The sequence below is a fragment of the Ovis aries genome, chromosome 1 (genome assembly GCF_016772045.2).
Source record: "Ovis aries strain OAR_USU_Benz2616 breed Rambouillet chromosome 1, ARS-UI_Ramb_v3.0, whole genome shotgun sequence".
NCBI classification, from domain to species: Eukaryota; Metazoa; Chordata; class Mammalia; order Artiodactyla; family Bovidae; genus Ovis; species Ovis aries.
In genome coordinates, this window is record NC_056054.1 from 256,586,689 (window position 1) to 256,602,247 (window position 15,559).

Sequence of the window (15,559 nt, forward strand, 5' to 3'; positions counted from 1 at the left end):
TGAAGAAAGCTGGGTGCTGAAGAATTGATGCTTTTGAACTGTGGTATTGGAGGAGACTCTTAAAAGTCCCTTAGACTGCAAAGAGATCCAACCAGTCCATCCTAAAGGAAATCAGTCCTGTTTATTTATTGGAAAAACTGATGCTGAAGCTGAAACTCCAATACTTTGGCCACCTGATGTGAAGAGCTGACTCACTGAAAAAGACTCTGATGCTGGGAAAGATTGAAGGCAGGAGGAGAAGGAGGCAACAAGGATGAGATGGTTGGATGGCATTACCGACTGGATGGACATGAGTTTGAATAAATTACTGGAGTTGGTGATGCACAGGGAGGCCTGGCGTGCAGCAATCCATGGGGTTGCCAAACGACTGAGTGACTGAACTGAACTGATATAAAGATAATGGATGTTAACTTATTGTGGTAATCATTCACAATATATCAAATCATTACGCTATATACTTTAAACTTACATGGTGTTGCACATCAGTTTTATCTCAATAAATCTGGAAAAAATATTTGTGTGCTATATGGAGATAATCAGAGACCAGCATGGTGTTTCGTGATTCCTGCTGAATCATCTTACTGAAACCAACAGAGGTCAGATCTGAGTGTCTGTGTTCACATTTTCTATGATAAACAGCTCTGTTAAAGGGGTTGTGCAAATTGCAATGTGCTGCTCTGCCTGCTTTTGCTTTGTTTCCCCTTTTATGTGCCCATATGAACTCCCCAGTGAGATTGTAAACCCAACAGGGCAGAAACTGTGTCTTCTTTTTATTGGGATCCTCAAAGTCCAACAAAATGTCTGGGTACCAGCAGATGTTTAGAAGTGTGATACATGATAATGAAAGGGAGACTTACCTTGGTCTGAAATCCAACAGATAGTCTAACAATCTCAGTGGGAGTTTTGTGCCCCAGGCGCCAGACCAGAGGTCAGTGGAGTAACCTGATCTGGAAATAGAGCTCATCTGCGCTTCCGGAGGAGTCTGTCGAAAGCCCTTCTCTCCTTTGCCCCAGAACAAGTGCTCCATCCTTGAGGCCAACACAAGCAACAGCCTCCCTGCCACCTGTCAGTGAATTGCTGCCAGAGTGTAATTGTACCGGATGCTGTGAGAGGAAGCCTGAATTACAGGAGGCTTCAGCAAGGCCAACAGTGCCTTTTCTTACCTGTTAATGAAGCCTCATTAGAGACAGCAAGAAACCGTGCTGAGAACTGGAAGCACCAGTCTGCTGGGCTCGCCTTGCCAAAGGATGATTAACTTAATGATTTACGGCAGCTGCTCTTTGAGACTACAGAGATGAGGAGACTGAGTGTGTGCAGCCGGCACAGTGTGCTGTCTGCTGGAAGCTCAGGAGGGTGTACAAATCCATTCTCCCCTCGCTTCCAGGTTCTGGGAAATGCGCAGCCATTCAGATCCAGAAGTACCTCATTCTGATGGCCGGCCTTCTGAGGCTCTCCAGCTGTGTTTAAGTTAGGGATTTAGATCATGGCTGGGGAACAAAAATTCACCATAATAAGTAAAAAAGAAAAGCAGAGCCCAGTGAACGGGCATTCTATAAAGTTGGCTGCACACTCTTCTGGGGAGGCCCTGGTACCCGTGGCTTCAGTCACGGGCACCCCTGGGTGTGCAGCTATGGAGGGGATTGGTGCTTTCTGAAATGCAGCTGTAGGTGGTGTCTTGACTATTTCTGTGCTTCAGACAACAAAGGGAATCATGCAAATATGCCATGCAAACTAAATAGCTGTCCTGCCCACCTGACTTAGTAATACAATTCCTTTGATCCTGGGAGCCAAAAGGGAAACCAGTTGGAGTGATTTCAACCAGGCGATCCCCCATGTCTTATCTCACTTCTCTTTCTAACTTTCTTAAAGGTAAATAAGATTCCATTTGTTTATGTTGACCTTGGCTATTTGGAAGCCCAGGAACTGAAGGAGGGGGTCTTCAAATGTGCCCATGTTGGACACACTGCCCTGTCTGGATTAGCTGCTTATGTGAGGACAGAGACTCAGCTTGGATCATTTTTTAACTTTGGTCTGTAATTCTGTGTGACAGGTGTGCTGATAGGAGCTTGGGGGAGGAATTAAGAAATTAAGTCTGGGCTGTGTGTGTGTGTGGTTTTGGAGGCACTGAGAGCCTGTGCTAGGACACAGGTGGTGGTTTCAGTTTTAATCAGAAGGCAGGGGCGTCTCGAATGGGTAGGCAGCAGATTCATGAACTATATTTGGCTGGCCTGAGCCCTGAGAGGGCTGGGGAAGGACCCTGGAAGAATGTTCTGAGGCTGCAAGTGTAGGCAGCCACAATCACAACCTAATTCGTCTCCCACAGATTTAAACTGAAGTTCCCTTTAAACTGATTGAGAGAGGTGCTCTGCCAACAGCAGTGAAATGTGGGTGTCTGCGTATAACTATTCATGCAGAGCACACTAAAGACACCTGAATGCTCTGTGATCACGCTACATGCTGACCCCCTCTAGCAAGAATATTGTTTTTTCCCCCCAATGGTGGCAATCTGGTATGCTGAGCACAACTCTCACCCCAGAAGCACATTTATGTTGATAAACCCATGAGCAGCTGACCCTTGAATAATGAGGAAGATGGCATCATGCTCCAGGACCCTTCTAGAAGCCTTTAAGAATGGCCCCATGAGGGAAGGCCAGGTAGGTAATGTGATATCCATCTCTATCTGATAGTGGGTTGAACAAGGTGGGCAGACTGGAAGCCACACACAAAGCATTTATTTGAGAGGGGCAAGGGAGGTTGCTCGAGCTACAGACTACTTGAATTGAGGCAGCAGGACCCTCTCCTCTTCCAGGAAGCTTTTCAGCTCAAGCTGAACCAACCAGGAAATCCAGCTTGGGGTGGGGAGTGGGAAGGATGAGGGGAGATGGGGGCTGGGGGTATAAGGGGGTGGGGGTGGGAATTCCTCAGGGAACTTCATTGGTCACTTGGTGAGGAAGCCAGCATTTTCTTCATGAAAAATGGGCATTTCTCCATTAGCTGAAACAAACAAAACCCCAAAAACACATCTGAGTGAGAAAAGCCATGGATGATGAAAATTAGTAAAAACATCACAATAGGATTATAGGAAAGGTAGATGTTTCACAGAAAGAATTTGGCCTTTGGAACAAGACAGTTTGAGTTTCAACTCCTACCTCCATGGTTATTAGCTGTGTGACCTTGGGTAAATGACTTAAGCTGTCTTTGATTTTGTTTCCTGTCTGTAAAATGGGGATAATGATGTGGTTCTGGCAGAGTTTTGAGGGGAAATGAAGATAGCGTAGAGCTTGAGACTGTGCTGGCACATAGCAGGCACTCACTGGATGGAGTTCTTGAAGTAAATTTAACCTGTCTTGTTACTTTTGTGTTTCAGTTATTCATACGCACCTGAAAAAATTAGCGTTGTTACAAACATCTAGCTTTCATAATCAACAGAAATCACTCCAATAAAAAGACAGATGGAAACAGGAGCTGGATGCCATGTTTTTCGTTTGAAAGGAGTGAGTGTTAGGTTGCTTCCTGGCCTTCTCACCTTCTAAGAAGGGGATGGCACAGACCACAGTGAGAGCCAGGACACCTGGGATCCAGCTCTGCCACCCCGTGGGACCATGGGAAAATCTTTTTCTGCTCTGGACTTCTTATTCTCTCTGGAATCATAAGCCATTGTACTACATAATCAACAAGTCATCTCTTAGCCCTGCTATTCTATTTCTCATTCAATGTGTGCCATAGAATGGACCTTGGAGGGCATGAAGATACAGAATTATGATGAAAGAAAGGCTTGAATTTCCTTAAAGAATTGGCAAGGAAGCTGAGCCCCAAGCCTCATGCCTATGCTTCAGGGTGTCCTTACCCATTAAAAAAGTACTGCTAGATGCATATATACGTGCATGGTGTATATGTATATATACCACACATGAATATATGTGTGTTATATAAGTATATGTACCACATAGACACATAAATGTATATATACCACATACACATATATATGTACATTGACTTACACATGTTATTCCCAACCTCTCACCTCTGTCCACTATGGAGGCTGGAAAAGCTAAATAGTTGCTTTCCCAGCTTCCCTTGCAGGTAGGTCTAATCATGTGAGCAGACTCTGGTTAATGAGATAAAAGAGAAAGTCTTTTACGGGTTGCCATTGCCTTCTCCGCATGAGCAGCCTAGCCTACCTCATTTCTGAAACTTTCAGGTGAACATGGTTTATGCCCTTGCTGCTCAAAGTGTGGTCTGTGGACCAGCAGTACAGGCATCACCTGAGAGTTCTGTCAGAAATGCAGAGTCTCAGGTCCTGTCTCAGACTTACAGAAGCAGAATTTGCATTTTTAAAAAGATGCCCAGGCTTGGCATGTTTCAGGAGTGTTGGTTTATAGCTTCATTAATAAGGACTTACTACATACAATGGCACCCCACTCCAGTACCCTTTCCTGGAAAATCCCATCGATGGAGGAGCCTGGTGGGCTGCAGTCCATGGGGTCGCTACAAGTCAGACATGACTGAACGACTTCACTTTCACTTTTCACTTTCAAGCATTGGAAAAGGAAATGGCAACCCACTCCAGTGTTCTTGCCTGGAGAATCCCAGGTATGGGGGAGACTGGTGGGCTGCCGTCTGTGGGGTCACACAGAGTCAGACACGACTGAAGTGACTTAGCAGCAGCAGAAGCAACATGCAGCAGAAAGCATTGCTAACAGCTACCATGTAGTATGAGTTAAGTGTGAACCATATAGGTGTGTCTATAGGTGTGTGTCTATATGTCTGTATACATGAATATATACTGACATCCACACATATATTTATACACACATAAGTATATACTATATATTCATCTATATATTGTGTTGTTTAGTTGCTAAGTTGTGTCTGACTCTTTGCAAACCCATGGACTGTACCCCCAGTCTCCTCTGTCCATGGGATTTTCCAGGCAAGAATTCTGGAGTTGGTTGCCATTTCCTTCTCCAGGAGATCTTGCCCACCCAGGGATCCAACACTTGTCTCCTCCTTGGCAGGTGGATTCTTTACCACTGAGCCACCAGGGAAGACAAAAACTATGTACATATGAATGGAAAAATCCTGGGAGGACAGTCAGGCTGTGGGAGTTGAGGGGGTGTGCTGGGAGGTGATTTCTCCTTTTTACATTACTTACTTCAATAGTATTTGAGAAAATGTTTAATCGAAACCTATGAGTACCTACCCCTCTCCTAACAAAGCTGAGCAGAGACGCACCTGCTCTCCTCGCGGTCCAGCAGCGCGTGGTAGGATGCCACGTCCCGCTGCAGCTGGCATTTGTGCGACAGCAGGTGCTCCCGGGCCTGCAGCTGCTGCTCCGCCTCCGCGCGCATCTCTCTGAGCTCCGCCTCCAGCCTGCTGACCACCGCTCCCAGGTTCTGCAGCTCGATGTCATGCCAGTGCTTGGCGTCGTGCAGCGTGTTCTCCAGGCCTCGCTTCTACAAGAGAGGGAACGCAGGCCAAGCCTGAGGCCGATGGACAGGCCCTGGGAAGAGGGAAGTGGGCAGAGCAGTGGGAGGGACTGGCCTTGGCCTGGTCTGTCCGTTTCTCCCAGGACGATTACCTTGACCGAAGGAGGTAGCTCATTGGGGAAGTAATGAATCCTCCTGGGGGAGGCCAGAGTCTTGTTTAGTCTAATTCACTGATCCTTCCTATGGGGGCGGAGGTGGAGAGGGAGAGGAGGAAGAAAAAGAGGGGAGGAAGACCAGAAGGGAGGGCCTAGGAGAAAGAATGATGAGAGAAAATAGAGGGAGATGAGTGAGAGAAGGAGAGAGAGGAAAGGAGAGAGAAATACACAGACACACAGACACACACACACACACATGAAAGGAGAGAGAAATACACACACACAAAAGGAGAGAGAAACACACACACACACACAAAAGGAGAGAGAAATACACACACACGAAAGGAGAGAGAAATACACACACACACACACACACAAAAGGAGAGAGAAATACACACACACACGAAAGGAGAGAGAAACACACACACACACACAAAAGGAGAGAGAAATACACACACACGAAAGGAGAGAGAAATACACACACACACACACACACACACAGAGGAGGCAGTCTGTAGGTGTTTCTTCAAAGAAATTTTGCAGTCTTCTCTCTGAACTGCCTCCAAGCCCTTTTGCTCCTGACTGCTCACGCTCTGGGCCCCTTCCTTCCTCTGTGAACCCCTACTTACTGTCCTGCTGGGAGGCTGTCTCCTCCTGCACACTTCCCACATTCCACAGTCAGAAATAGTGTCTCTGGTCTCTATACCCTCGGCGTGTCTTTCCTTAGTGTTTGGGTAGCACACTGTGCTAGTTCTTTCCCAGTGGCCGCTCCGCCCTACCCTTAGCCCGTCTCTCTCTGAGCTGAGCCGCACCGGTTGGTCTCTACCAGACTCACGACTTGGTCACTCCTGTGTTGATGTGTCCAGCACAGATGTCTCCCCACCCATGCAGACTTGCTACTGAGGTTCTTCCTAGAAATATACACAGGTTGTGGGCACCTCAAATCAAGGTGTTCAAAATGAAGCCATTGGCTTCCTTCCAAACCTGCTGGCCCCTCCTTTCCTGTGCTCCAGCTGGTGAACTCAAGAGGAGCTAGAAACCAGGGAAAGATATGCCCCTGACCCTGCTTCCCTCCAAAATTCAATTATCAGAGACCTGCCTCTTGTATATTCTGAAACATTTTCCCATTTGTGCCCCCTCTGCTCCAGCCACCAATACCCTGGATGGATGCTTATCGCCTCTCATCTGGAGGAACCTCCGTGGCCTCCCAGCTCATTTCCTCTGACTGTAGTTCCTCCTCCTCTGCACCACAGCGCCCCACCACCACCACCCCACTGCTAACAGCAGCCACAGTGTGCTGTCTAAAGCCCAAATCTGCTTGTATCCCCCTCCTCCTCACCTGGCTACTCCTATTTACCCCATGTCCAAGATCAGGGGTCACCTTTCTTAGGAAACCTCTTGTGCCTGCCACCACCAGGCTGGATTAGGGGGTCCCTTCTCTGGGTTTCACAGCTTCCCAAGCACACACATGCCCTTGAAGTGGGCTGAGCTTCTTAGGGGCATGTCTCCTCTATCAGATGCTGAGCTCCTTAAGAGCAGGAACCCGGTCTCTATAACCCCAGAGATAAGATAGGACCGGATACAGAGCAGGTGTGTGTGTGTGTGTGTTGCCTAGATAACAGCACTTGTATTATGGTTACACTTACTGTCCTATCTCCCCACTAGACTGAAACTTTCTTCTCATCTTCCCATATACCAAGCCCTGCAAACTGAAGGGCTTTACTGACCAGTAAACACCTTTAAAAAATGGTATGCATCTTTAACAGTTTTTAGTAGTTCTAATTATGTAGTCCTACAATTTAGAATCTGGCTTTTTATATGACATATAAGAAACAAATATCTTTCTAAATTGGACTGAGTCTTGTTGAAACAAGTTTCTGTACTCTCTTTTGACTATTGTGACTGAAATGGAAGATTCTTGCTCAAGACGTCATCTTGAATCACGACTACTGTTAAGCAGAGGCTACCATATTATCTTATTTAAATCTTCCTAACTTTACAGGATATGAGAATGTTGAGTCAGAGTCCCATCCTAGGTATGTCTACAGGTGGCAAAATGTGATTAGTAGAAATAAATATAGATCAGTGTCTGATTTGGTTATTATTTGCTGGTAAGATCTGGGGTGCTAACTCTACCTACTACGCTTGGCATTCAGTATCAGATGATTCTTTGCAGGCCTCAAAACTCTCATGAGCTGTGAGATGGGAAACCCACACGACTACAGTTAGACAGTCGAGAGTTAACCTTGACACAGAAAAGGCCAGGACTGTTCCTGGCCTACTCACCAGAGCTCGTAAGGACTCTGTCTCAGCCTGCAGGCTCTGGATTTGGCAGGAAGTGTTGTGCAACTCCACCCTGAGGGCTGCAGCCAGCTTCTCTTCCTGGGTCTGGGCCCTGCGAGCCAGTTCCGCCTGTTGCTGTGGAGAGTCAGGAGTGAGCAGAGGAGCCACAGCCTGAAGCCGTGGTTCCCTCTCACCCTCTTGGAAACAGCCATTTGACTTAAAAATCACTTTTTTTTTTTAATAGGTGCTCACATGAACTTGTATTCCAACACTTAAGTAATTTGAACATATAATGCATGCAAATAGAATAAAATACAAAAGATCTTCTAAAGGATATATAGTAGAAAGTCACCTTTTCTTCCTGTGCCCTAATTACTTCATTGTGTTTCTAGTTTCTTATATCTCCTACCTGAGCTATTTCGTTCATTTATAAACAGATGCACATGAGCATCCCACCTTGCTTTGCTACTTAATACATTTTTAGAAACTATTCTATAGCAGTACATGTAGATCAATTACATTCTTTTTAAGGGTTGCATGATATTACCTTGCTTGGAAGTACTGTGATTTTTTGGAAGTTTCCCACTGATTGACACTTAGCTTGTTTCCAGTCTTGGCCTGTTATGAACAATGACGCAATCCCTCATTTTCCATACATGGGGGGATCTTTGAGGGGTAAACTGCTGAGTCAAAAACATAGGCATTTCAGACTTCTCTGGTGGCTCAGTGATTAACAATCTGCCTGCCAATGCAGGGGACACAGGTTCAGTTCCTGGTCTGGGAAGATTCCACATGTTGGGGAGCAACCAAGCCAATGCACCGTAACTACTGGAGCCCTTGTGCTCTAGAGCCTGCAAGTCACAACTGCTGAGTCCACATGCTGCAGCTACTGAAGTCTGTGTGCCTAGAGCCCATGCTTAGCAACAAGAGATGCCCCTGCAAAGATGAGGTGGTGCACCGCAACGAAGAGTAGCTGCAACTTGCCACAACTACAGAAAGCCTGTGTGCAGCAAAGAAGACCCAGTGCACCCCCCCAAATTAATTAATAATAAAAAACCCAGTGCTAAGGGGTCATCAGGAAGGATTATAAAAAAAAATGTAGGCGTTGTAACCATGATAAACTTTGGAAATTTGAATTCCTTCCAGCATTGCAATTGTCCTACAAGGGGTGAACCAACTCAACCTGAAAGCCGCTGTTTTCCTGTAAAGATCCATCTGACCACCACTGTGAATACAGGGGGAAGATCTGTATTTCTCCCCAGAGCGAGATGGACACATTCTGATTCCTCCTACATTCAAGAGAGCGGGTCACTGCTACTCCTCTTCGCTGGAGAAAAGGGAAAACACCAGAGTTCTCCCTCATGTTTCTTCAGTGCAGTCTGATGAAAGGTCTCCAGGTCAATGATGTAGGAGAAAATAAACTGCTTTCTCTCCTAGGTTACTGGCTTTCTGAGTTTCCCCCCTTTACCACATATGAATACTTATTTATAGAATTACGCCCAAATAGTCCAACCTAATTGACTGGCTAGAAAATCCCAAATCAAAAGGCTCACATCTCAGTAGTAGTTCTGCTAATTCTTGCTGTTTGAGGTCTATTAAGAGCTCAACTAAAATGTCCATTAAATGCCAGGGAGCAGCTGAAGGACAGCAGAACCCATGGGCTCAGCTCTGACTGGTGGGCCCATGGCTGTGCATCTCTGGCCCATTATTCATCCTCTCTGAGTTCCAGTCTGTACCCTTAGATGACGTTGGGTGGGGAATGATAAGCATATGATCACTGCCTCCTGGGGTCACTGTGAGGCTCCTATCAGTTATGCATGTGGAGGTTTTTAGAACCTTAAAAGTGTGCAAATATTGGCTCTGTATATTTTCTATATGTAACAAGGAATAGTAGCTAACGAATGAGTTTGCAAAAGTCACTATAGTTGAATACGCCTAATGATAACTAATGGGCTTCCCAGGTGGCTCAGTGGTAAAGAATCTACCTGCCAATGCAGGAGACACAAGAGATGTGGGTTCGATACCTAGATCGGGAAGCTTCCCTGGAGGAGGAAATGGCAATTCAATCCAGTATACTTGCCTGGAAAATTCCATGTACAGAGGAGCCTTGTGGGGTACAGTCCATGGGGTCACAAAGAGTCAGACATGACTGAGCTTGTAGTTTGAAATCAGCCATGGTGAGAGTACTTACACCATGGAAACTGGCAAACACTACAAATCAGGGGTTGAATTATTGTTTTGTTGATTGTGCAGGCTTAAGAAAGGGATGCAGAAAGTGTTAATAATGCAGATTAAACTTAAAAGTGGGTCATGTCTATAGCTGTTGCATTGATAATGTCACAAAAATTAGAGGGGCTATCCTTCCAGTATTTGAAAATTACTATGTGATTCACAAAGAAGTCACTCATAACACTGATGAATGAACTCATTAAAGTCAATAAAAATATCAACCAAAATTCACAGCAGAGTTGTCCTCATTCCTATAATGTGAGTGACTTTTTGTTTAATTCGATATTAATAATCTAGCAGTTTTCTGATTTTGTGACACTACAGTTGATGACAGAATTATTAAAATGGCTGGCAGATTTTGTAAGAAATAGCAAGTCACACTGAAGTTATAGGTTCTAATGGAAAAACAAAGTATTTTATCTTAAAATTTGTTATTTCTAAAATAACATAAAGAAAACATCAACAGAAACTTTTATGTTACCTCTAAGTAGTATATGCAGAGTACATCATGGGAAACGCTGGACTGGAAGAAGCACAAGCTGGAATCAAGATTGCCGGGAGAAATATCAATAACCTCAGATATGCAGACGACACCACCCTTATGGCAGAAAGTGAAGAGGAACTAAATAGCCTCTTGATGAAAGTGAAAAGGAGAGTGAAAAAGTTGGCTTAAAGCTCAACATTCAGAAAACATTCATGGCATCTGGTCCCATCACTTCATGAGATATAGATGGGGAAAGAGTGGAAACAGTGTCTGACTTTATTTTGGGGGGCTCCAAAATCTCTGCAGATGGTGATTTCAGCCATGAAATTAAAAGACGTTTACTCCTTGGAAGGAAAGTTACAACCAACCTAGACAGCATATTCAAAAGCAGAGACATTACTTTGCCGACTAAGGTCCGTCTAGTCAAGGCTATGGTTTTCCCAGTGGTCATGTATGGATGTGAGAGTTGGACTGTGAAGAAAGCTGAGTGCTGAAGAATTGATGCTTTTGAATTGTGGTGTTGGAGAAGATTCTTGAGAGTCCCTTGGACTACAAGGAGATCCAACCAGTCCATCCTAAAGGAGATCAGTCCTGGGTGTTCATTGGAAGGACTGATGCTGAGGCTGAAACTCCAATACTTTGGCCACCTCATGTGAAGAGTTGACTCACTGGAAAAGACCCTGATGCTGGGAGGGATTGGGGGCAGGAGGAGAAAGAGATAACAGAGGATGAGATGGCTGGATGGCATCACTGACTCGATGGACATGGGTTTGGATAAACTCCGGGAGTTGGTCATGGACAGGGAGGCCTGGCGTGCTGTGATTCACAGGGTTGCAAAGAGTCGGACACGACTGAGCGACTGAACTGAAGTTGTAATATGATTATGACTGGCACATAAATACATGTGTTTACATTTCCCTGCAGAGAGAAGTTGGGAAATGTCACCAGCACAGCATGAGTTAGAACTGGGCACGAGGGGAAGTCCAGTCCCATGGAGGCACATTTCAGTTCCTTGGTGGCAGGCCTGGGGTAAAGCTGCTGGCCAAGGAATGAACTGTCCCTCTACTGCGTTCAGATCATGTAGTCTGTGGTTCAGTGGTACACACTGGTCTCTGGAGAGATGAATCCACATGTCTCAGTTTTATTAGCAAAATGCTGTACCCAAATGTTTCCCAAGTATTCTTAGACAGCTAGCATGGTTTGTCACATATATGAATACTTATTCAAACTGTTTTTATTTGAATCACTTCACTTTTTCTTTGTAAATAAATGTCTTTAAAAACGTGATCTGCAGTTAAGTTCTCAAATATTAATGTGTGGCTGCATCATCTGGGAGACCTTGTGAAAATTCAGATTCTGAGTCAAGAGGTCCTGAGCAGATCCCAGGAATGTGCATTTAAAACTTCCATGCGATGCCTGGTCCATGGAAGCAAAGTTCTAGGTTTTTACAGAAACTGATAAACTGTATTACTTGCCAAAGATAAAAGATAACTGAAAAGTCAATAAAATGAAAACAAGCCACTGATTGCATTCTAACAAATGCTGCTTGCCAAGCTGCTGAATCTCAAAGCTGCTTTTCTCTTTGTTGAAAGGTAGAATTAATAAACATAAGAGAAGTGTTAGTGACGTCCTAGCACGAAATGGAAACTTTCTTACACCATTTTAAAAATTAAGGTGGGAAGAAAAAGAAACTAATTTGATCCCTATGGGTTTAGATATTGTTTTATATCACATCTCCAACATTCTCAAGAGAAGGGGTGACAGAGGATGAGATGGTTGGATGGCATCACTGACTCAAACAAGGTTGAGCAAACTCCAGGAAATAGTGAAGGACAGGGAAGCCTGCTGTGCTGCACTCCATGGGGTCACAAAGAGTTGGATACGACTTGGCGACTGAACAATAATGACAACCTTGTTAAATCAGCTTGCCGCAAATGATACTTGCCCTTCATGTGGGGACAGTCAATTGTTTTAACTCACCTAAAAGTATAACATGTTCTTCTCCAATGGCTTTTATTTTATTTATTTATTTTTATTTTTTATTTACCAATGGCTTTTAGATTTATGTTGACCCAGCACCTCCAGGTTTCTCCTCATACACCAAAGAGCAGGTGTGTGTTTCGAGCCCCTGAGCATGGGAAGGGAGGCCCTTGATCTGTGGTTCAGTGCCATTGCTGGGACGTGTGTCCTGAGGCTTGCCAACCAGCTTGAAACCTTGGCTCCACTGTGCAGGAGCTGGGCTACTCAGGTTTACACTCCAGTAATATTTCTGGGGCAGAGAGTGTATTGGCATTTTGAAATATGGTAAAAATTTTCAAATTAACTGTTACAAATTGGCATGGTGTTGCACATGAAGGACGGATGTGAGAGAAAAAGAGCAGCAGGCTGCCAAGGAAGTCAGAATGAAGAAATGGATGGTAAAGAGCCATCCAATTGGAGGGGAAAAGATCCATCTCCACACTTTGCTGATTAGCGCTGCCATTCTTCCAAACACCCTGGGCACTGGAAAGGTGACTCGGAAGTGGTGATTGTGTGATGTGAGGGGAGAGTGAGAGTTTAAGAGAGGCACAGTATGGAGAACAGTGACGCGGGTCCAAGCTGAGCACTGAACATGAGTCTAAGCTGAGCACTCAAGGGTGGACGTGTGCCGTCTGCCTTTCCCTGAGCAGTTGCTGCGTGGGCTCCGGAGTCTCACAAGCTCTCTGGGTTTTGCAGCTGGGGAACAGCTTTATGAGAGCATCGGTCTGCCCACGTCCTTGCCCTTAAGCTTCTCAGATCTCACAGGATTACACTGACCTCATTATGATCACTTTCATAGAGAAAGGGAAAGCAATGGGTTCCTTGGAGAAGCAGGGGTTTCTGATCTTGCTCCACAGAGGAATCTTATGCCCGGTGGGCTACACTCCAAGGGGCTCTCAAAGAGCTGGACATGACTGAGCAACAAACACTTTCATTTTCACATCCACAGGGGAGGCACAGAATTGTGGCCTGGAAAGATCCTGACAGAAGCCTGGCATAACCTTTTGGTTCCTCAAGACAAAGCCCTCCCAACCTCACACATGATGTCTTGTGCTCATCCTTAAAAAAGAGGATGAATCAAGGTCTCCCTGCTTCCCAGCTCCCCACCCACTCCACGTGATCTGTCTGGGTCAGCCTAGCAGTGAAGAATGTTGATTCTATAGTTAGAACACATGGTTTGAATCCTAACTCTGCCATGTCCTACCTTTGTGATCTTGGGTAATTTATCTAACCTCTCTGTGCCTCAGTTTCCTTCTCTATATAATGGATGAAATCACAGTAGCTAGCTCAGGTTAGGAAGAGGAAACAAGAACAGGCCTTTCAAGTGCTCTGGACACTGTTTGGCACTTGGTAAACCCTTAATAAGCTCCTGCTTTCCTGGCTCGGCTCACTGTCTTGCGGAAGAGTGGTCTTTCTGTCCACTACCTCCCACCTGCTCCCCAGCTAACCTCACACTAGGGTGTACCACCTTGTGTGCAGGAACAACTTCGTACTCACCCCTCAACTTCCATCCCAGGCACCTAAACTGGTTTTTACCCCTAGAACACACCCAATGACCTTTATTTAAGGTCAACAATGTGTCCCAGGTACAGGTTTGGGACTGCAGTAGAGTAAGATCTACCATGGAATTAAATCAAATCTCCTTTTCATTAGGAGGACTAGCTGTCATTATTATAATTATAAGGCACTTCATAGTCACAAGTGTCATATAAATGCTATTTAGCTGAGGAAAGCTTTTGCCAGGCAGCTACCCCAGCCAGATGTAGGATTTACTAGGGAGAAGGCTGGATGCCACCCAGGAGGACTTGGGTTCTCCTTAGTGGGAATTAAAAAGAAGTTCTTGTCTCCCTCAGTGAAACATCAAGACTGGCAGAAGAGCTGGCCTGGCTTGGCTGAGCCAAGTCTCTTCTTGAATTTACACAAGAGCTGTTTGGCTGCTGAAGGTGCTCTCTTTAGGGTACAGGAGCAATTCGCAGCCTCAGTTGAAGCTGCCAAAGAAAACCCATGGGAGCACGTGGTCTGGCAGACCCCTGCCTTCTTGGTAGTGTGCAAGTGTGCCCGCTGATGAAAGAAGCAGAAGAGGCTCAGGAAGGAGGAGTATTCTGATGAGAAAAATAGATTTTTCTTCCTAAAGTAATTATTGAAAAAGTTGAAATGACAGCGTTTTTGCTCTGGTTCATGGAGATCACCCCATTCCTAAGAAGGCTCACCTCTGTTCTGTCCCTGCCAGGAGACCAAATGTTGAATACAAGCCACCCTACCTTAATGTCTCAGAGATTTGTGTTTTCTTGTCTTTGCAGATCTCTTGGTTTAGGAGTAAGATCCCTATGCTTTTTTTTGGGAAAGAGCTACTGTTAAGAAATATCCAAGACAGCTTTGAGATCAGCAGAATCAGGTGCCAGAAATGGCCAAGAATTGAAGCCAGGGACTTTCTGTCCACAGTACCAAGCTCAGGGCCTAGAGCCTGGTTTGTGCTTGACAAATGGCATCTGAATGAGTGAGCGAGTGAAGATTTCTTGGTAGAAGGTGTGAGGACAAGGTTGTAATGGCGAGCGATACCGTGATGGTCAACTGGGTGTTGACCAGTCTTGGGGATGAAAATGCAATATAGGAAGTGAGGACCTGGGCGCGCCCTTGACAACACCTGTGATTGTGCTGGGTGGTCAGGTAAAGAAGAGGGTGAGACAGCCTCTTCATCTTTCCTACTCTTGACTCTCCACACCTGCCCCCAGCTGCAGCAGCTGGGTCATACCACCACAGCACACAGCTACAGGAACCAAATTCTAGCCCCTGGCTCCTATATAACACTTCCTTACAGGCTAACAACGACTTTTGAAAGCTAGCTGGAACCACCATAAAGTAAGTAAAAAGACCAGTGACAGGGAGGTCCCTGGTGGTCCAGTGGTTAGGACTCTGTGCTTCCACTGCCAAGGTTTGGTTTATTCCCTGGTCAGGAAACT

General features: G+C 45.4%; 1 protein-coding gene across 1 annotated transcript in view; it reads right to left on the minus strand.

The window, feature by feature from the left end:
* Window positions 1-2,710: 2,710 nt before the first annotated feature.
* BFSP2 (beaded filament structural protein 2) overlaps window positions 2,711-15,559 on the minus strand; it is a 72,552-nt gene continuing 59,703 nt past the window's right edge. The window contains exons 5-7 of the mRNA XM_027966550.3: window positions 7,871-8,002; window positions 5,236-5,456; window positions 2,711-2,994 (exon numbers count right to left, since the gene is read on the minus strand). Of these exons, the coding sequence (XP_027822351.1) occupies window positions 2,991-2,994; window positions 5,236-5,456; window positions 7,871-8,002 (357 nt within the window). The 3' untranslated portion in view covers window positions 2,711-2,990. The remainder of the gene's footprint in view (window positions 2,995-5,235; window positions 5,457-7,870; window positions 8,003-15,559) is intronic.